Here is a 22,961-nt window from a genome sequence, read left to right on the forward strand (position 1 = left end):
ATTGGGGGAATCAATTTTTAGTCACATTTCTCTAGTAAAATCTACTGTATTCGTTAGAAAAATGTATTAAAATTGAAACTCTGCAAAAAAAAAGAAATTTTGAAATTTCACCTACACTTTGTTTTAATTCCTGTGAAACACCTAAAGGGTTAACAAACTTCCAAAATGCTGTTTTGAATACTGTGAGGGGTGCAGTTTTTGAAATGGCATCATTTATGGGGGTGTCTCACATACAAGTCCCTCAAAGTCACATCAGAACTGAACTGGTCCCTAAAAAAATCAGTGTTTGAAATTTTCTTGAAAATTTGAGAATTTGCTAGTCATATTTGAAGCCTCCTAGTGTCCAAAAAAATGAAAAGGAGGTTGAAATAATGATGGCAACATAAAGTAGACATATGGTCTTTGTTAGTTATTAACTATTTTGAGTGGTATGATTATTTGTCTCACAAGCAGAAAATGTGACATTTTGCATATTGCTAAATTTTCCATTTTTTCACGATATTTTGGTATTTTTCACAAAAAAACACAGACTGTATCGACCAAAATTTACCACTAACTTGAAGTACAATGTGTCACGAGAAAACAATCTCAAAATCACTGGGATAAGTAAAAGCAAAAAAAAGTTATCCCCACTTAAGTGAGACATGTCAGATTTGAAAAAAAGGGCTCTGTCATGAAGGCACAAACTGGCTCTGTCATGAAGGGGTTAAGGCATATACTCAAACTATCTCACATCTGCTGCCAGGACTACTGGATTGTACAGAGCCACATGGAAATGCACATACAGAGTATATACACACATTGGTCTGGGTTTGTCAATCGCACAGATACTAATCACCTATAAAGTACCCCTTTTTTTGGTGTCTATCTACACAGATCATGAGTCATTTTTCTGGGGTGTGCTACCACTGGACAATAAGCAGGGGCTGGCTGGCAACTTTTAGCCTTTGGGGCAAGTCCAGAGCACTGGCCCATAAGTAACAACGCATCATTAAATGGCGGCTTTTCGGTAAAACAATATGTATTAATAAAAAAAAAACATAATAACGACACCACAGGCTGCTCCCCCTGTATAATAACAGGACACCACAGGCTGCTCCCCCTGTATAATAACAGGACACCACAGACTGCTGCCCTGTATAATATCAGAACACCACAGGCTGCCCCCCAGTATTAAAATAACAGAATAGGACACCACAGGCTGCTCCCTCTGTATAATCATACCAGAACATCATAGGCTGCTCCCCCTGTATATTATACCTTACACCACAGGCTGCTCCCCCGCATAATAACAAGAAGACACCACAGGCTGCTCCCCTATATTCAAAGATCAGGACACCACAGGCTGCTCCCACTGTATAATTATACCAGGACACCACAGGCTGCTCCCCTTTATAATTATACCAAGACTGTCCTGGTATAATTATACAGGGGGAGCAACCTGTGGTGTCCTGGCAAGACACCACAGGCTGCTCCCCCTGTATAATTATACCTTACACCACAGGCTGCTCCCCCTGTGTAATTATACCAAGACTGTCCTGGTATAATTATACAGGGGGAGCAGCCTGTGGTGTCCTGGCAGGACACCACAGGCTGCTCCCCCTGTATAATTATACCAGGACCACAGGCTGCTCCCCCTGTATAATTATACCTTTCACCACAGGCTGCTCCCCCTGTATAATTATACCAGGACACTACATGCAGCTCCCCCTGTATAATTACATCAAGACTTTTCTGGTATAATTATACAGGGGGAGCAGCCTGTGGTGTCCTGGCAGGACACCACAGGCTGCTCCCCCTGTTTATTTATACCAGGACACTACAGGGTGCTCCCCCTGTATAATTACACCAAGACTGTTCTGGTATAATTATACAGGGGGAGCAGCCTGTGGTGTCCTGGCAGGACACCACAGGCTGCTCCCCCTGTATAATTATACCAGGACACCACAGGCAGATCCCCCACCCCCATTATAACACCCAATACATAGTACTGTAACTTGCTTTTAGGCCCGGGTCCGTGCTCCACTGCTGCGGCTCCCGTCTCTCTGCCCTGCCTTGCTTCCCCACGCTGCGGCTCCATCCTCCGAGTAGCAGTCCTTCGTCCACCGCGGCCTGCCCCTTCCCCCCTAGAGGCACGAGTGGTTGGCCAGGAATCTGGCCAAGAATGTCAATGTAACAGGCGGCTGGCTCGGGACACAGAGCCAGATTAAGGTCTAAATGGGCCTGGAGCTGAATGATCAAGGGCCTATTATGTGCAATAATAGGGATTGTGGCCAGCACCGAATAATGTGGGTGGCATGACCAGTGTTCTGTTTGGATGATCTGCTCATGGGTGTGTCTGTATTTGTGTATATACTTTCAACTAATTATATATGCCTGGAAAAGGCAGGGGGCTGGCATAAGAAAAATGCATGGAGATATATTGACGGGTGCACTCCAAAGGGGCACCCGCAGGACGCCGATGTCCTAAGATACTTGCGGGGTGAGGCGGCACTACAGTCATAAAAAAATACTGAAAGCCGAAACTTGGTAGACAACATTTCAGCACCTTTTGGGCCTTATTCTGGTTGGAGCGGCCGGGCCGTACGCGTACGTCCCGGGGTTTTTCATGATCTGCGCATGTGCAGATACGCTAATGCGCCGGCGCGAACACTCCACAACGCTTACGGCCGGGGTCTCAACGTGCGAAAAAACCTGTACGCTAGTGTACGGGTAATGGGGCGGCATAGGGGCGTGTTGATGGGAGCGGCCGAAATAATGAGGGAAAATGGGCGTAAATATGGGCGTACACGGGGGTGTGCACAAAAAATGAGCGGTGCTACTACCGCACGATCGACTAAGGCACCGTTCATTTCGGACACAAAACAGGCGTCCGCCAACCGCCATCTCAAACCACCCCTACAGATACCGCATGCCAGCGTGCGCCTGAGTTTGCTAATTAACGCTGATTACTACTCAAACACATACACCTGAATGTAATAAGCAATGCTGCAGTCTATTAAGTCCAAAGCATGAATTCACTACCTGCAAGCCACACACACAGCACGCAAACACATTGGAAGCTTCTCTTTCTATACTTCTCCACATTTAAAGGTTTGTTTAATTTAAGGTAAGAATCTTTTTATACGCTAAGGTAGGTATTTGCTAAACAGTTAGACACATTCACTGCGTGCTTTCATAGACTTTACGCAGTAGCACACTCAATCTACACAAGTCGACATGTGTCAACGTGTTCACTCTAATACTAACATAGGTTTTGTATTTAGGATACAATAACATAAACCACATCTAACACCTACAAAGGATGTTTCAGCAATGTTTGAAGCCCATGACCACTATTTTCCACACAATCTTTGTATAGTACCCAAAATAATGACCTGTACCACTATCTCATCTGCTATGATTTGGATTTGACTACACTCTGGATGTAAGATGCCAACAATCACATTATTGCACTCTCATCTCTCTAACAAAGGATTCCTACATCTGCTTATGACACTGTCAAATCATATATATTTAAAAAGTTATGCATGTTTGTTCACAAGCTAATTTATCATGTTTGGCCCATTCACACATCTTTTTTTAGGGAGGACACATATGCATTCCTACACAAATGTACCTTTTCACCCTTGTTTGTCTGCCTCACCCACTCCATGAGGAAAGCATTGTTCTGGACCTGCTTTTACCTACTACTGTAGGAGCTACCTCACCTGCACACAAACTGCTTTCTCACCTATTAAGTTGCTCTGCACATGTGCTGACACAAACTAATTAGCAGGGAAAAGTTGGATAGGAACATGGGAATGGCCATGGAGAGGGTTACACATGGGAAACTTCGACCACACTTCAACAAATGTTCAAAAATACCCTGGTCAGTAAGTACACATAAATCTAGTATTTGTTTCACACAAGAAATTACACATACCACAATTTAGATTTAATTTGTAAAATAAATTTATTTGCTGTTCAGCATCACAGCTTGACACTTTAATGTGAGAAATCAAATAAACAAATAAAATAGACACACAAATAATAAAACAGCCAGAACAAGAGGTTGCATATCTCCAAACATGTGTTACCCTGCAAATGCAATGGTGAAAGAAATGGGGACACCAGAATACATACTGCAACAACCAGGGTGAATACTAAGCAAGATACACACCACCACAAATTGATCCTGCATTTGTAGAGGTCAAAATACGAACTTTCATGCCCATGGCACGCAAATGGATAGATGGCCAACTCAGGAAGCGGATGTCCAGTGCAATTTAAACATTTGGGGTCCAACCACAGAGGAAGTGAACCAGGTCTCATTATTTGGGCCCTTTTTTCCCCCTTTTAGATGGGGCCTTGGGGACAGGGGCCTTTGGGTCAGCTGCCTTGCGGCGTCTTCCCCTAGTCGACACAGGAGGGTCAGCAGAGGTGGAAGGTTGGGGAGCAGCTTGGGGTGGGGCAGCAGATGGGGGATTGTCCCTTAGGGACCTGGCGGTGGACAGCTGCTCCGCAAGAAGTTCATTCTGGCGGCTGAGGTGTTGGCCAATGCTTACTATGCCAGCCGCCAGAGTGTCGTTAATGCGGGTCAAGGCCTCACACTGCAGCCTGTTTGTGGCCTTCCACTCCGCCAGAAATTCTGCCACCTGCTGCTGACGGATCGCAGCATCCACCCCTTGCTGCTCGATCCTCTCCAGCGTCACCATCATGCTCTCTTGCCATGTCTCCTGTGGCTGGGGCTGGGGGTGTCTTCTTGGTGGAGGCTGGACCACTTGCTCCACCTGTGGCTCTGCAGAGGAAGATGCTGCCGGTACATCCAGGGTTTCTGCTTCTTCTAGGATAAGAATTGAAAACAATGTCACCATCACATACGCAATAAAAAATATCTTTCTAAATACAATGCATTACTGTGACTTACCATCAAAAGCAGCAGCAAAGACCTCCGCCGGGAGCTCACTGTCCATATTGGAGATCCCCCTGATCTCCCCCACATCAATCCCGTCCATGGAGTCCAGCTCCAGGGGGGTATACTCCAAATGGTCAGGCATAGGACCTCTCCCGGTGGACATGCTGTGGTTGTACCGGTCAGTCATCTTCCTCTTCATTGCCGTTTTGAAGTCAGTCCACCTACAAGTTTAAAAATACAAATATCACCATGAGATATGTGCACCACTGTGCTACGTGTAGGGTTACCACCTAGTCCCTTAAATTCCGGACACATGTTAATTACACAGGTTCTGTGGCAGTTTAAAATTAGGTGAAGTGGAGTCTTGAAGTCAGCCAGCCACAGAACCTGTGTAATTAATATGTGTCCGGAATTAAAGGGACTATGTGGTACCCCTAGCTACGTGACATTTCCTAGTGTGGGTGATCTAATGTTTTTTGGCCATATGTGTCCCACACACACATTCATGTCTTAATTAGGAGGCATTTCAGTGTCTCATCTCATTCATTAGGCCACTAACTGCACATACATACATCACTATGCAGAAATGACATCATCCATGGCCAAATTAGGCACCTCCACCTGGTGTGAAACTACACATTCCACCATAGCTTGACAATGTGGTTATTATGGAGTAATTTAACTATGGAATGGCATACTGGGATGTGTAGTTTCTCAGCAGCTACATGTGCACAGTTTGGTCATTGTTGTTTCAGTAGCATCATATGGAACATGTTACAACAACTCTTTCAAAAACACACTTTCTCTTGTCCCATCACATACTTCACATGAGCAGAACTGTGCCCATAACCTCACATCACACCAATGGTGCATGTTTCATATATCAATGTGGGTTATTAGACATGGTTGTGTTCACATGTGACATTGAAGTGTAGCACTATCTACAAACACACCTTTCTATTAGTCTCAAAACATACATGTAACATATGTACACACATATGACATTATCAGGGGGACAAACACCAGGGCTATTTTTCAGCAGGCTCCAGCAGGAACTGAGGCCCTTATTCTAGTTCACTGTTTCTGCCCAAATATTTATTTGATGGACAAAACCATGTGCACTGCAGGTGAGGCAGGTGTAAAACCTCACCCAAATCTGATTATCTCTGCACAAGTAACACATGCCTCACCTGCAGTGCACATGGTTTTGTCCATCTAAGAAATATTTGGCCAGAAAGAGTGAACTAGAATAAGGGCCTCAGTTCCTGCTGGAGACTGCTGAAAAATAGCCCTGACAAACACACTAACCTTTTCTTCACCGCGTCCCATTTTCTGACCACTGGTGCCACCTGGTTCACTTCCTCTGTGATCTTGTCCCAAAGGTTTCTCCTTGCACTGGAACTAGGCTTCCTGGTTGCCAATTCAATCCATTCGCGTGCCCTGGGCACTAGAATTCGCATTTCGGCCTCTACAAATGCAGGGTTTCTCTTTTTGGTGGTGGTATCCTGCTCAGTCCTCATCCTCGATGTTGCAGCTCGTTTTCTGGTGGCCCCAGTTCTCTCACCATGCACCTGCTGGGTCACACCTGTTTGGAGAGATGCAACCTCTTGTTCTGGCTGGTTGCTTGGCCCTTGTGGAGCTGGTGGAGGTTCAACAGGGCCTGTTACTGAGGGGCCCGCTTGGTCTTGCAGGCTACTCCTCTCTTGGGCCCTCCTTCTCCGCTCCTGTTCCCTCTTGTTCAGTGCATCAAGCAGGGATTGTGCTGTAGCTCTCTGCAGAGCGTCCTCTGCTGCTGAATCGTCAGAGTCAGGCATGTTTGCAGCAATTGTGGCCTGCATCTGACTGAATATTTATATGTTAATTTCCCGCCATGAACAAGGGGGCGTATATTTTTTCCCGCAATGTAGATGCAAATTTACGCCGATATTTCCCGCCGATAATTTCCGCTTAAATTACGCAGGTCTCAACGCACCTGATCAATCACCTGTATATGCACATACACAGGTTGTGGAGCATTGTGGGCTACATCGTGAAATGTGTGCACCTGTCATTCCAATGATGAGTGTTGTCAGCTGGTATCTGTTGGAGTTCGTGTATGCCTTGTGAGTCACATTTCAAAACATCACGTTACAATGCTTTCCTTACATATGTAATGTGTATGAAATTGTCATACAGCAACATGTCGCATTGTGGCCCTTTAAGCAGCGTAGTTATGACTAGAGGGTTGCGTGTATTATTTTCCGCACACTGTAAATACAGTACTCCTCTCCATGCATATCGGTGTATCGTGCCCCCTTTAAGCAGCGTAGTTCTAAGTAGAGGGTTGCGTGTATTATTTTCCGCACACTGTAAATACAGTACTCCTCTCCATGCATATCGGTGTATCGTGCCCCCTTTAAGCAGCGTAGTTCTAAGTAGAGGGTTGCGTGTATTATTTTCCGCACACTGTAAATACAGTACTTCTCTCTTCATTGAATGCATGCTGTTGGTTGTGGTGTGTGTATATCGGAACGGTCTGCGTAAGTTTCTATTCGCATCCAGTTTGTTAATGTAAGAGGGATTAATAAAGTTAATACCAAACAAACAATTTTTTCGACCAATCAGCAAGTACCAAAAGTGATATATGTACCTGCAATTAATAACTGCGCCATTGCCACTATGACTTGTCCTCGAGCTTGGCCCTTTTCCACCTCTGAGCTTTTGGCCCTGGTCGAAGTTATGGACCGTCACCTGGGGCCCAGGGGCCCATATGTTTGTAATGCGGACAAGCGGCGGGCGTATACTGCTGCCCGCCGCCTGATCTTCTCGACGACCGGCGTCCGCAGAAGCCTGGGGCAGGTTGAGCGGCGCTGGTCAGACCTGCGCAGGCGGCAGCCAGTGTTACTCAGCAGCCTTCGCCGCCATATTGCCCGATGTAAGTTTTGATTACTAGTATGTCAGCGTTTTTTAGCAATGTTTTGTGTACTTTTTATAAATATGTTCCTGAGTATGGGGGTGTATATGGGTGTATATGGGGGGTATATGGGGTGTATATGGGGGGTATATGGGGTGTATATGGGGGGTATATGGGGTGTATATGGGGTGTATATGGGGGGTATATGGGGTGTATATGGGGTGTATATGGGGTGTATATGGGGTGTATATGGGGGGTATATGGGGTGTATATGGGGGGTATATGGGGTGTATATGGGGTGTATATGGGGGGTATATGGGGTGTATATGGGGGGTATATGGGGTGTATATGGGGGGTATATGGGGTGTATATGGGGGGTATATGGGGGGTATATGGGGTGTATATGGGGGGTATATGGGGTGTATATGGGGGGTATATGGGGTGTATATGGGGTGTATATGGGGTGTATATGGGGGTATATGGGGTGTATATGGGGGGTATATGGGTGTATAGGGGGTGTATAGGGGGGGGTTTAAGTAGTTGCTCAGTTTTTGGGTGTAGGATATCAATTAGTTTGCATGATAAATGTCTGAAATATCACAGCAATGATAATTTTGAAGGTTATGAGCATGACTAATGTGAATTTTTCTTTCCCCCTTTTTTATGAAACCCAATCTTCGATTTCTATGCCATCAACATGAACATTTCAGCACGGGCAAGGGCACGTATGGAAGCCCGGGAGCAGGCAGCCCGGGACCAGGCAGCCCGGGACCAGGCAGCCCTGGACCAGGCAGCCCTGGAGGAGGAAGAGGAGGAGGAGGAAGAAGAGGAGGAGGAAGAGGAGAAGGAGGAAGAGGAGGAGGAAGAGGAGGAGGAGGAAGAAGAGGAGGAGGAAGAGGAGAAGGAGGAAGAGGAGGAGGAAGAGGAGAAGGAGGAAGAGGAGGAGGAAGAGGAGAAGGAGGAAGAGGAGGAGGAAGAGGAGGAGGAGGAAGAAGAGGAGGAGGAAGAGGAGAAGGAGGAAGAGGAGGCCGAGCCAATGGCTCATGCTTGGTCCCACACAATTTCCCCATCCCCTTCCCCCACCCCCTCCCCAACCCCCTCCCCAACCCCCACCCCAACCCCCACCCCAACCCCCACCCCCTCCCCACCCCATTTCCTACCCCCCTACACCTCTCCACCACCCACCCCCAAACCTCTCCAATCCCCACTCACACCCACTACCTCTATCCAAATTCCCATCCCATCCCCCTTGCTCCTGATCCCCCCAACCAACGCACAGCCAACCAGCGGCGACCAGGATGGCTCAAGTAGCCGTAAGTAAATAATGTGTCTAATGTTTACCTACACATTTCTACACATAAACAATCACAACAACCACATATGTGTATCCAACATCAACATTAGTTGCAACATATCACTGCAGGGCGACCATGAGGTGTGTCCAGTGGCGTAACTATACCTCCGCAGCCCCCGCGGTGGCGGGGGGGTGCAGAGAAATTGGGGGCGCCGCCGGGGGGCTGCGGAGGTATAGTTACCTGTGGTCTTCGTCTCGCCCGGCTCTCTGCCGGGACCTGCCTGACGTCACGGTCCCGGCCGGCTCCTGCTGCAATGAAAACTGACTATTATAAAATGGCTGCCCCCATACTGCAGACAGTTTTCTGTCTGCAGTATGGGGGCAGCCATTTTCTAAGAGTCAGTTTTCATTGCAGGAGCCGGCCGGGACCGTGACGTCAGGCAGGTCCCGGCAGAGAGCCGGGCGAGATGCAGACTGCGGGGACAGGTAAGTGTGAGAAGGGGGGTCAGGTTAGGTGGGGGGGTGGCGGGTGGCGGGCGGGCGGGGGGGGGGCGCCGAAAAAACATCCGGCGGGGGGGCGCTGAAAACCTAGTTACGCCCCTGGGTGTGTCCTGTCCTTCTCCAGGAACAAGGGTCCCCTTGGTGGTTTTTTGGAGTGTGGCCATGCCTCACCCCTTGAATAATTGACATAACAGTACATCCAATGAGATATCCGACATTAGTGGTGTGGTAGTAATGTGGCTCCAGGTGTTGGGTAACTCCAGTTCCCAGCATGATGTGCAACATAAATGTAGATATTGTTTTGTTAATAGTGTGTGAGGCCATGCGGATGCATGCTTTACAAACATAGCTGGAGGCCTATAATTTGTACAGCAATGTCCTAAATTTTAAATAGTAAGGAGTGCTTAAGCCAGTGGTTCCCAAACTGTGTGCCGTGGCTCCCTGGGGTGCCTCAGGACACATGTAGGGGTGCCACGGCTTGGTGGTCTAGGACCAACTCAAATTATTAGTGGTTAATTATTTATGAGCAAAACCAGTGCTGGTAGTTGGCAATCATAGAATGTGTACCAACAGAAGCAAATCCTGCCCTTTACCACATAACTGCCACTAAGAATCGCATATAAACCCAATCAAAATTAAAAAAAATTGACCTAGGGGTGCCGTGAAAAAAAGTCTGATTTTCTAGGGTGCCGTGAATCAAAAAAGATTGGGAGCCCCTGGCTTAAGCCACAACAATGTCATAACCCTTAAATAGCACAGCCTAATTGTGAGGTTAGAGGACAGTCCCCCAAAACCAAACTACCAATTGGGTCTCAGCATACATACATTCAAGAAGGAGTAATTGAATTAATGTTATTTACTATGTACAGTATGTGTGTGTTAACATATTATTTTTTAGTACTGTGTTTACAGCAGACCCATCTTCAATGTAGTTTAAAAATGTATGTGGCCTTCACACATAACTCTGAACTTTTTATTATGTACAAATACAACAAACATTTGTGTATGTTATATATTAATTTATTTTTTTTATCCCTTCACTACAGACACTGAACAGCAGCAGGAGGAGGTGGCAGCCCTAATGCGGGAGATCGTTCTCACCCTCCTGTACCTCCAGATCCTGTTTGGCCTTCTGGAGGCCCGCATTTAATTTTTTTTTATCCCCCCCCCCCTTATTATTTGTGTTATAAATAAAAGTTTATGTACAGTTCGAAATTGCCTGTGTTTTTAATCAGAAATATGTTAGAGGGCTTGTAAGGGTAGGTACATACAGATGTGTACTGTAAGTTATACTTGTAATTTGAGGTGAGGGGTAATGATTGATGTGTGAATGTGTGTGTTTTTGAGTAAAATAACACATAGTGAAAATGCATGCATGTTTATTGTTGTTAGATTAAAACATCACACATAACATCAGGGTAGGTATACATGTTACACATTGTGGACAAAGTAATTATGGACATAATTTAGTACATATACAGAAACACCAACATAACTTGATGTAAAAGTAACAGCAATATGGGGACACATAGATAGTGATTAAAATGCCACATTAGAACATAACAAATATACATGTAATGAGGGTTCAAATGTAGTTTTATTAGGTCTTTATTAAGGTAGACAATTGAGTTAATAGAAAACAATAATTGAATAACAAATAGATTAATTAATCAATTGTCAGATTAGTAGTTGAGAGGCAAGATTTGCAGGTCCATATATGTGAAGGGTATGCCAGCGTGCACGGACGTACGCTCACTCTCACGAGCGGTGACATAAGCTGAGTTTTCCATTGAAAACAATAGGGACCCGTCCGTGCAAGCTGGCGTACGCTCAGATCTCCGCAAGAAGTTGGTGGGAAGACGGACGATAGACGTCCGTAAACGGCGCCGTACGCTCAGTTGTACGCCAGTTGACGGAGTGCAAGGGCTGGGCCGTCCGCGTACGTTGCCGTACGCTCATTTGTACGCCACTCCCCTTCTACGGTATTTCTGCCCGTACGTAAGCGGCTGATTTGTGGGTGGACCTAACCCTAACGGCCGCGTACGGCTAGCGTGCGGTAATGGCGAACGTACGCACGTTTGCCCGCTCCGATCAGAATAAGGTCCTTTGTGTGGTCACCTAAGTTTACCACACAATATACCCCTTATACAAATCATGCAACACAATAGTAACCCCCTTATACTGTACTTGCCTCTATTACATTATGCCACATGGAATGAGCCAAAATTCACACCGAGTGAGCCAAAATTCACACTATGGCACATGGATTGAGTCACAATTCACATTATGCCATACAGATTAAGGCAAAACTCACATTGTGCCACATGGATTGAGCCAAAATACATACTTCACCAAGCATATCCAAACAGTGGCCCTCCAGCTGTTGTGAAACTACACATCCCAGCATGCCTTGACATAGTTTTAGCATTCCCTAATAGCAAAACTGTGGTAATGCATGATGGAACTTGTAGTTTCACAACAGCTGGAGGGCCATAGTTTGGATATGCCTGCGCTATACCAAACAGATTGAGAAATAATGCACAATATGCTTCATAAATAGGGGCATTGGCGCGCATTAAAAATTTACACCATAATGCCCATTACATGTTAAGACACACACGATAATCTTCATTACGTATTATGCCATACACCATAATGCCTATTAAAATGTATGCTACATACTGTAAGTGTTGCTTACCTACATGTTCATTGCCAGGGGTTCCATGTTCATTGCCAGGGGTTCCATGCTCGTTGCCATGTGGGATTACATGCTCATTGCCAAGGGGGAATACATGCTCGTGGTAACTTGGGGACAGCCTTCGCTGGGCAGAAATGACAGCCATTAACAGCCGGGCAGAGAGCAGGGGGCTGCCCGGGTTTATTTAGAGCACTGCTATTTGAAATAATACCCCTTTCACACCAGAAAATGCAGGGATTTACCCGGGAATATAGTCCCAGGATCATGCAGGGACATTCCCGGACTGGCCCCTTTTACATCAGCCAAGAGAAAACCACCCCCGCCAGCTTTAAATAACCAGCTATATCTTCGGAACCAACTGACCCATTTACATGTGGGCTTTGAATGATTTTGGTACCGTGAAACTGGGCCGTTTGTTTCCAGAGAAATCTGTCCTCAAACAACATGAACAGCCATTAAATTACATTTCAGAACTGAAAAAAATTGGTTTACCCGCAATATCTCTAGAATTAATGAACTCATATGGACCAGGTATCAGATTGAAGGCCCAGCGATTTGAGCTTGACTGAGGTCAACCTCAAGCTTCTGTGATGCCGGAGGGGGAACTGGCAGCTGTTGGAACCGGGTGGAGGTCGGAATTAGCGGGTACCATGTTATCCTATGGGGAAAACGTTCCAGGTTTGCCTGACGGTATCTCCGGTTCCCGGGGGGCTAGCGACGCGGGGCTGGGCTCATTGGAAAGCCCTGGCCCTCAGCTACAAAATAGGTCTATTTGGAGAGTGGGCCTGGAGCTGTAGCTCCATCAGGCCCATTGTTAATCCGGCCCTGCGTACTTGTCGAGCAGCACAGAGCCTAGGCAACCAAGGAAAAAAAATTCTTATCCACGGCGCCACTGGTCGCTGCAACAGCCCTGCCTGGCTGTTGCGGCGACCAGTGGCGCCGTGTATAAGATAATACAGCAGGGACAGTACGGTTAATACAGCAGGGACAGTACGGTTATCACACAGGGCACACATACGTGCTGAGCTGCACAGCGCCTAGGCAGCCATCAGCAGCGCCACTGGTCACCGCATCAGCCAGGCAGGTAACAATACAGCAGGGACATTACAGTTTTCACAGTTATTTGCGGGCGGTGTTCCACTTGCTAAGCAGCAAAAGATTGTTGCTTAGTGAGTGATCCTGAATCAGGCCCCGCCCCCTCACTACATTCTCACACACAGCCCACTCCCTCACAATAAATGTCACACTCCCCAGTCTCTGCACACATTACCTTCAGGCTTCAGCCAGGAGCCAGCCTGGGAGCCTGCCACAGTGACAGAACAGCAGGCAGGGCCGCTGCAGCTGCAGTGTGGTCTACCTGGGCTCAGGAAAAGGCAGGGGCGTGGCCTAATCACGGCCCCCCGTGGCCACGCCCCCTTTTGAACACTCGACTCCTGCTTACTGCTGCTGAAGGATCCCAGCCAGGCCAGCAGCCCAGCGCAGGTACTGCTAGCCGGCCGGGGGAGGGGGCACTGCCGCTGCAGGTCATTAGGTGCTGCAATTGTGCGGGGGGGTGTCAGTCATTAGGAGGTGCCTGTGCAACCCCGGCACCCCCTGTGTGCACGCCTATGGTGGGGTATGATAGATTTAAGATGTGGGTAGTGGGTCACTCCTTCATCTATTGGGCTGCTAGGTTGGTTGCCTCCGGGGAAGGGCCTAATTTTCCTAGCTCTCAATCCATTTGGTGGTTGGGTGTTAGGGGGATGTCCTGGGGCTCTTTGAAGGCATTCCTTATGCTGAATGTCCACAGGTACGGTGTGCCCGAAGTATTGGTACTTCATCTAGGTGGCAACGACCTTGGGAAAATGTCCCAGTTGAAATTATGGGCCCTGATCTTGAGTGATCTAGAGGTCATTTGTGCAGCTTGGCCACACTGCTCGTTTGTTTGGTCATTTATCGTTCCCCGTATTTGTTGGAGATGGGCTAGAGATGGTAAGGCGGTTGACGAGGCCAGACAGAAGCTTAATTCAGCAGTTGCACGGTGGGTTTTAGCGGCCGGCGGTGCTGTTATACCTCATGCACGGATTAAGTTAGAGTGCCGTCACCTTTTTAGGCCAGATGGGGTTCATTTAGTGACAGAAGGACTAGTTAAGTTTCTGGAGGATCTGCTTCTGGTTGTAGCTAGGGTGTCTTAGGCTGGTGGCGGGGCTGTTACCCTGGGATCAGGGTTCACGCCTTGGCGGGAAAGAACGTCAGGTTAATAGTTTTAGCCTTCATTACCTGTTGATGCAGCGTATATAGATTGTTTTCGGTGCGCTCGCCTATTCATTGGCTTAGGCCTTTCGCTCGATCACCTGCTCAGGGGCAGCGAGACCACCCGGTTGGGTGGTAGTCAATGCAGTAGGTCGAGGTAGGATACCGCTTGGTAGGGTAGTTTTGATTACGTATGCAGTGATTGGGGGTGGAGTTTAGTTTAGTAGCTGTTCTTTCTTGGCCACCATTTATTTAAATTAGTTTAAACAAATCAAACTAGCTTAAATATTTTGAATAATAAATCAGCTAACAATTTCTGCCAATCCTATGTCTCCAAGTCTTTATTTAAGGTTTATTATTAAGTTAAGTTAAAGGTTAACATGCTAGAGGTACACACACATAAGGTGCTAGGATGTTTATGGAGGTTGTGATTGCACCTAACTCACACTGCACGTGTTATATTTGCCCCACCTGCAGTGCATATGGTTTTGCCCATTTGAGAAAAAATTTGCATATGCGATCAACTGTGAATCAGACCCTACAGTATGTGCCATGGCTGTAGGAGTTCCGACCTTCCCCCTGACATTGAATGACAGCACAATGCGCATCTCCCATTTTTGAGACAGATTCCATAATTCATAAATGCAATCATATCACATCACATTCCAGAGTACGGAAACGGAAGCAGGACGCACAATAGTGGTGTCTCATTTGCACCTACTGTATATTCTATTTAACATTAAAAAAGGGACCGATATAACTTGGGCAGAGAGAATTAGATTTGAGCGAGGTATTTTGTTTCTGTGAAGGGAAAATACTGACTGCTTTATTTTTACACTGCAATTTAGATCTCCCTTTGAAGTAAAACCCCACCCAAATCTAAATCTCTCTGCACATGTTACATATGGCTCCCCCCCCCCCCCCCCCCAGTGCACATGGTTTTGTCCATTTTGAGAAAGCCTTTGCAAGTGAACCAGAATAAGGGCCAAAATGTAATGCCAGTGTGGAATGCCAGCCAAACTCAGATTTTTTTAAAGGGGCAATCATTTACAAGGCAAAAACATGCCTTGTACATGATTGCCCCTTTTAAAAAAAAGGCAGAGTTCCGGCATCCCACACAGCTGACAAACTCAAACTTCGTTACGTCCGGCCCGAGATGTGTTACAAAAGAGACATCACAACCCCAATTTGCAATAATCAACCTGAGAATACTATATTAAGTGAGCCACCTATTATCATCCACCTCAAACTCCAGCTCAAAGATGCCTAGCTGATATGTAGAAATACTTTCTAGCTCTCATCGCTGCCTTTTGTACTGCCTCACAAATGAATACTTTTGAACTATTTTAAATATATTTAATACCTCTAAATAAAAAGATAACTCTTTCATTTAGCATTGTGTGTTTAAACCCTATTTATCTTATTTTAAGCTTTCATCTATACCCTCTATTGGGCTAATTTACTACCATTGTCAGTAATGCAACAGAGTACCCTGACCTTTGGCAAATACAATGTAATAATTCAGCTCAGTACATTGCAGACTGCATTATCTTACACCTGTCACCAGAGGGCATAGTAAACACGTTACAACAGTGGTTCCCAAACTGTGTGCCGCGGCTCCCTGGGGTGCCTCGGGACACTTGCAGGGGTGCCCCGAGTTGGTGGTCCAGGAACATTTCAAATTATTTATGATCAATTATTTATGGACAAAACCAGTGCTGGTGGCTGCCAGTCATAAAATATGTGTACAAACAGAAGCCAATCATGCCCTTTACCACATAACTGAACCTAAGAATCACATATAAACACATTCTTAATTTTATAGATATTATTTTGGGCCTAGGGGTGCCGTGGAAAAATTCTGATACTCTAGGGTGCCGTGATTCGAAAAAGATTGGGAACCCCTGCGTTACAACATTCAGGGTTCTCACTTGATAAAACCTAATTTATTGTTATGTTACAGGACCATTTTTTTTTGCCATGAAAAAATAGTCTAAGGAGAAATAAAGGTAAATATGGCAGCAAATTGTTTAGTGAACTGAAATATTTGACCATGTAATTTTCTATTTATTTTTTCCATGAAGAGGCAGCACTAAATCAGGCAGATTTGTTTGTCTTTTACATGTACTTATGAAATAGACCCCTCCCATCTGAGGCACTTTAAACTTATGACTATTATGTATTATTATTTATTGCCAGTTTCTTATATAGCGCACACATATCCCGCAGCGCTTTACAGAGAAAATTTGAACATCAGTCGCTGCCCCAGTGGAGCTTACAATCTATATTCCCTACCACATGTACACGCACACACAGACATTCTAGGGTTAATTTGTTAGGAGCCAATCAGGGGCGTAACTATAGCACCGCAGCCCCCGCCACCGGGGGGGGGGGCGCTGTGCATGTGGGGGCGCCGGGGGCTGCGGTGCTATAGTTAAACCCCCCCCTCAATCCCCCGCAGACTTACCTATCACGCTGGTCCCGGCGGCTCCGTTCTTCTCCTGAGGACCACCACAAAATGGCCGCCCCCATATAGCACACAGTTCTCTGAAACTGTCTGCTGTATGGGGGCGGCCATTTTCTGGTGGTCCTCAGCAGAAGAACGGAGCCGCCGGGACCAGCGCGATAGGTAAGGCTGTGGGGGATTGAGGGGGGGTTTGCATGGGCGGCGGGGCGGCGGGGCGACGGGGTAGGGGTGCTCGGCGGGGCGGCGGGGTAGGGGTGCTCGGCGGGGCGGCGACGGGGGGCGCCCCCCCCCCCTAACGGCGAGGGGGCGCCCAAAACGTAGCTACGCCACTGGAGCCAATGAACCTACCAGTATATTTTTGGATTGTGGGAGGAAACTGAAATACCCGGAGGAAACCCACGCAAGTACGGGGAGAATATACAAACTCCGCACAGTTAGAGCCATTGTGGGTCTATGCGAGTTATTGGTCCCTGCCGCGCCTAGATGTTCCACAAACCCGCCTCAAAGTGCACACTTGGGGCCTGATTTTGGTTGATTCGCTAAGCAGCGTAAATTTGCTAAGCAGCATAAATGATGACAGCTGCCCGCCTGAGTTCGCAAGGGGACGGCAAGCGTTTTCCTGAGCACACCCAGCATTTTTGTGGGTATGCTTGGGAAACGCTGGCTGTCCCCATGCGAACCACAAACCCCCCTGTACGAATGCCTCTGCACAACAGCCCTGCACATGCACATGTGCGAATATGCGCATGTGCAGATCATAAACATCGGTCCCCGATGTGTATATGCTGGGGACCGAGCGGACCAGAATCACCCCATTGGTGACTGACGCAGTTTCATGTATGTTCTATGTGATGATAGATGTTGCTGCACAGGCTCTGTACCCCAGTGTGCACAGCTATGAGTAATAAAAGGCAATCTAACATGCATCAAAACTTATGGCTGTATGGGCATAACTGGGAGGTAAATGATTGTCACTTTCTACCATCCCACATAGAAAACCCAAACTCTGCATATATGTATTTATCATAAGCAGATGCCATAATGTACAGAAATGTAACCCCAATAGAACAGTGCCTCTAGTGGCCTAACGTAACTAGCAAAATATATCCAGAGAGTTTGCATGTGATAGGGTGATCTTATTTATACAGCAAGATATGGAAATAGAAATATATATTTAAAATAAATATCACTTCAATATGATTTGACCCCACACATTACCCTCGCCCATTGCTCCTGTGTTCCAGCCCTCTACACGGAAGGTGCCAAGGCAGCAGGACTTACAATGAACCAAATAGAATGACCATTGATTGCATCAGTCACTCTGCTCATTGTGCCTGATCCTGTACAAACATATAGCAGCAGTTTCCATTGTTCTACCTGATCCTCTATTACAATAGCCCAACTGGAACGCACAGCAAAAGTCTGGTTTTCTGCAGGCCCAATGTCTCATTCTCTCCCTGCCCCCTTCTCCTATTCTATTCTGCTCCCCTCCGGCTGTGCTGAGTCTGCACCTATGTTCTGCGGATTCTGCACAATTCAGTATGTATGTGGGCATATATAAGGGCAAGGTGGGCAAACAAACCACAGCCCCACTGCATCCAGTCTCCTGTGTACAGAGGTAAGGTCTGTGGTATTGTTACGGATGAGTCAGTGGAATGTGGCACCAAGATGTCTGAAAATGGAATTCATTCTTTACACTCTCTGGCTGCAAATAATATCTGTAGGCAGCAAAAAATGTACCCACCATATTTTAATTTGGGTGCAGACCTAGATAAAATACACCACCATCTTAAAATGAAGCTGGAAATCCAAGTTTAGAATTTAGTGGTACAGCAATAATGAGGAGTGCTGCAATATCTTTCCCGTGCCATCAACCTGCTACAGTACATTCACTCATTTACTCATTTAACTTTCCCAATTCTTGGATCTTTCCTAAGAATATCCTTCCGACATAATGACATTGGCTTTAGGATAAAATGTCCAATTTAGCAGCTACGATTTGTATTACACATTTCTCTATTTTATCTTCAATCATTAACCATAAGCAGTAACAATGCATTTTGCCTTGGGAATGTACAACACATCATATATGGAGTATGCTAGGAATAGTATACTGATAGTGACAGATGTTTAACTTTTTTAAAGGAATTGTCAAAAAGAGGATACTACATTTATGGCAAATTTACCAATCTACAAATGGAAAAGCGGTAGTTTTGCTCATATCAACCAATAAGATTCTAGCTGGCTTTTCTCTATTGCAACCTAGAAAAAGATAGATAGATAGAATCTGATTGGATGATATGGGCCGTACATCCACTTTTCATTTTAGAAGCTTTAGTAAATGTTCCCCTTAAGTCTATTCACATTTGTTAAATTGTTTTGAAGAACTAACTGTAATTACTGTCAAGTGAATGTGATTGATTTTTTCGGGTGGGGAATCTGTAGCACTTTATTTGCGAGTACCATAATAACTATCTTTGACATGTTAATAGGGACAGAGGGTTTAGAGGGGTGTGTTATGACTGGCCAACAATCGGGATCCCGACAGTCAGTATACCGACATTGAAATCCCGCCCGCCGGTGCTCTGACAGGGGGGCGAGTACAAAAAAAAACCCTTGCGATCTTCGTGGCTCGATTCACACGCCACAGGTTCGTGGAGAATAGACCCTGTCAGTCGGTATCCCCCCTGTCGGAGCACCGACAGTCCGGATTCTGATGTTAGTATACTGAATGTTGGGATCCCGATTGTCGGGCAGTCATCCGGCACCCGGTTTAGAGTTATCGGTACTTATACTGGGGACTTACGGGACAGCTATTAAATATTGTCATTTATTAGAATTGTCTTCTCCCACATTAAAGTGGCTCGATATCGTCTGACAACAGTAGTCAAGTAAGACATGCTGAGCCAGGATCTGAACTGTACACTCTCATTAACTTCTCCAGTGAATCGCTATGACAAGCCAACCAATGGAAACCCTGGGCCAGTGGAGAGTAACTGTATGGGAGGAGGAGAACTTTCAGGGCAAGAGGTGTGAATTCCTCATTGAATGCCCCAACATTATGGAGAGAGGATTCCGCAAGATCCGCTCAGTTAAGGTGGAGAACGGACCGTAAGCGCTGCTTGTATTTCTGATATCTTTGTCATGATCAGTACTATACCACTTATAGGCATTTCAAACAACATGTCTAGTTCCATCTCTGGAGAGTATACAATCTAGTTGCTTCCTAGAGCTCATAAGAGTTTTGTTCTCATTAACTTAATAAGTGAAAAATATATTAATTGCTATGAAATAATAGTAACAACTTTGCTAAAAATCATTATCATTAGTTGCTGAGCTGTTATAGGGGACAACTGATTTAAGTCATTTGTACACTGTTATTATATGTTTATTGTATGCATACAGATGATACAGGTCAGATGTAACTACTTTCTTTGGACTTTATAAACCTGACTATACAGTATAATTTTGACACTTTCCCGATGACCCATGTAGGTGATGAGTTCACATATTGTTCATAATGTCAGTCAGTAGCCATTATTTCCTAACCACATTATCTTCTTCATTCTTCATAACAGATGGGTTGGGTTTGAGTACCCAGAATTCCAGGGGCAACAGTTTATCCTAGAGAAAGGAGACTACCCTCGCTGGGAGGCATGGAGCGGTAACAGTGGCTACCGCACAGAGCACCTGCTGTCTTTCCGACCCATTAAATGCGCTGTAAGAGTCTGTCTGTTTGTGTGTAATCTCTGTGCTGTGTACTTACTGTACGCAGATGCACTTACCGAGAGGTATTTATTATTAACAGTTAGTGTTAATAGCATTTTCTGGTTTATCTTTAACACACCAGTCTTCTTACCTATTAAACTAGATCCTTCTAATTCTGATACGTATGTGCAACAGCATAAATCAACCTTCTGTGTCCCATAGAACCACAGCGACAGCAAAGTCACCCTGTATGAAGGTGAGAATTTCCAGGGACGCAAGTTTGAGCTGTGTGATGACTACCCCTCTCTGCAGGCCATGGGCTGGTGCTCCAAAGAGGTAGCTTCAGTCAAAGTAAACTCTGGAGGGTGAGTATTCATCTGCCCCTCCTATCCCTTACGTTCCTTCTTTTCCTGTTATATTTGAGCAAATTGTATGTGTGATCTTTGCTTCGTACAAAAGTACATTTTACATCTGGCATTGCCCTCACATCACCATCAGTGCTGTTGTCACATCTTGCACCTTCCACTATGTGAGTCTGTGGCTTCATTTTGCCATCAGTCTCCTATAGAAGCTACATGATGACACTGCCCATTTCACATACATCCCTATCCTAACTAACTTCACTGTTCTCTTAATATACTGTGTGCTACTGGGGAACCTGCTCCTTCCACCATATATATCTCTCAGTCTGTAGCATCCTACTGCCTCCAGTCCCCTCCTTAAATCATGCCACTGTCTTTGCATATGAAACCTTGTCTTAACTAGAACATCAACCAACTCCTGATATGCTTTGTGCAGACTAACAGGAGATAAAGAATGACTACATACAGTCAAAAGCATTCAAATAGTTGCAAACAACATCCTATATCAAAAGGTCTACAGGCCAGGTGTATCAAGCTTCAAAAAGTGGTAAAATGGAGAGTGATAAACAGCCAGCCAATCAGTTCCTAACTACCATGTTACAGCCTGGATTTGAAAAATAACAGGTAGCTGATTGTCTAGTTTTTTTCACTCTCCATTTTATCAGTTTTGAAACTTGATACATCTGGCCCTATGTATTTACTCACAGAAAAATGCTAGAATAAATAAGTGCATTGGTGCTTCTATGGACAAATCCGAAAGTCATATTCTAAAGTATAACGTATTCATTTTATTTATTTATTTTATTTATTTATTAAGTTGATAATAGACAAAATGATCTTAAAGTGTTTGGGATTCTAGACCATGTGAAGTTATATCTGAAATACAACCTGACAATCATATCCTAAGCGTAATGATGATATTGAACTTTATTATGTAACAGAATCCATTTTTCTTTGTATAAATTGTCAGTCATGTGATCTGTTTTTAAATATATGTGATGTCTGCAAAGGGAATAAAGCAAATAGGAATATTTATGAAGTAACTGGTTAAAATTCGGCTTTGTATTTTTCCAGTGAGAAGTTACCAATCGTATTATTATTATTATTATTATTATTATTATTATTATTATTATTATTATTATTATATGATATGGTTTTCTGAAAAGCATATACAGACATGTTCCTAATGTTATAGGGCCTTTCCTATGTCTTCTCCCTACTAACCAGTGTTTCTGTTCCCTCTCCCCACAGTTGGGTGGCATACCAGTATCCTGGATACAGAGGTTACCAGTATGTGCTGGAAAGAGATAGACACAATGGGGAATATAGAAACTACAATGAATACAGCACTCAGGCTCACACTAACCAGATCCAATCCATCCGCCGGATCCAGCACTAAGGACAGCGCACAGACCTTAATAGACCCTAGCCCCATCCAACTCCCATCCCATGACTAGAGGCCTGCTCCCATTATCATCCTGACAGCAATAAATTCATCTTTAATGATACATTGTTTTAATTGTATTTTTCTTTTTTAAATCTATAGAAAGCGTGGTACTAATCACAAACACTTTGGATTCTACCACAACACAAGTGTGTCATATGGCAAGCATGTGTGTTTGTTTAACATGGAATCAGCTACATACGGTATAGTGTTTTCAGGCAACGTTAAGCCTACAACTAAATAAAGTTATGATGAATCACGAGGCAAACACCCGACTAGTTTCCACTAGGGGGAGTGTGTGATTCACTATATATTTAAAAATACATAATGACAGATGGAGGACCTGCTTGAAAAAAAACTAAATCCTGTTCCTTTCTAACTCGTTTGCCTCCTACAGTAAATTACAACATGAAAGGTCAATGTGGCTTTAATAAGACATGCCTGCTTTGTTATGAGTAACTTAGC

The 22,961-nt window shown here is 45.2% G+C and overlaps 1 protein-coding gene across 1 annotated transcript; it reads left to right on the top strand.

Moving 5' to 3' along the window:
* The first annotated feature begins 3,036 nt into the window (after positions 1–3,036).
* On the top strand, positions 3,037–22,527 carry CRYBA2 (crystallin beta A2). Its single transcript, XM_083152052.1, has 5 exons — positions 3,037–3,093; positions 19,927–20,093; positions 20,561–20,702; positions 20,913–21,055; positions 22,304–22,527. Exons 2-5 carry the CDS (start codon positions 19,936–19,938, stop codon positions 22,449–22,451), a joined length of 591 nt encoding a protein of 196 aa, XP_083008178.1. The 5' UTR covers positions 3,037–3,093; positions 19,927–19,935; the 3' UTR covers positions 22,452–22,527.
* The last annotated feature ends 434 nt before the right edge of the window (positions 22,528–22,961 follow it).

Source organism: Crinia signifera, chromosome 7 (assembly GCF_055691185.1).
Source record: "Crinia signifera chromosome 7, ASM5569118v1, whole genome shotgun sequence".
Taxonomy (NCBI): domain Eukaryota; kingdom Metazoa; phylum Chordata; class Amphibia; order Anura; family Myobatrachidae; genus Crinia; species Crinia signifera.

Bases quoted from the DNA above. Each gene is read 5' to 3' on its own strand.
- CRYBA2 (XM_083152052.1), top strand. From the start codon at position 19,936: ATGACAAGCCAACCAATGGAAACCCTGGGCCAGTGGAGAGTAACTGTA. The intron at 20,094-20,560 runs GTAAGCGCTGCT...TCTTCATAACAG, and splicing joins GTTAAGGTGGAGAACGGACC to ATGGGTTGGGTTTGAGTACC. The intron at 20,703-20,912 runs GTAAGAGTCTGT...TGTGTCCCATAG, and splicing joins TCCGACCCATTAAATGCGCT to AACCACAGCGACAGCAAAGT.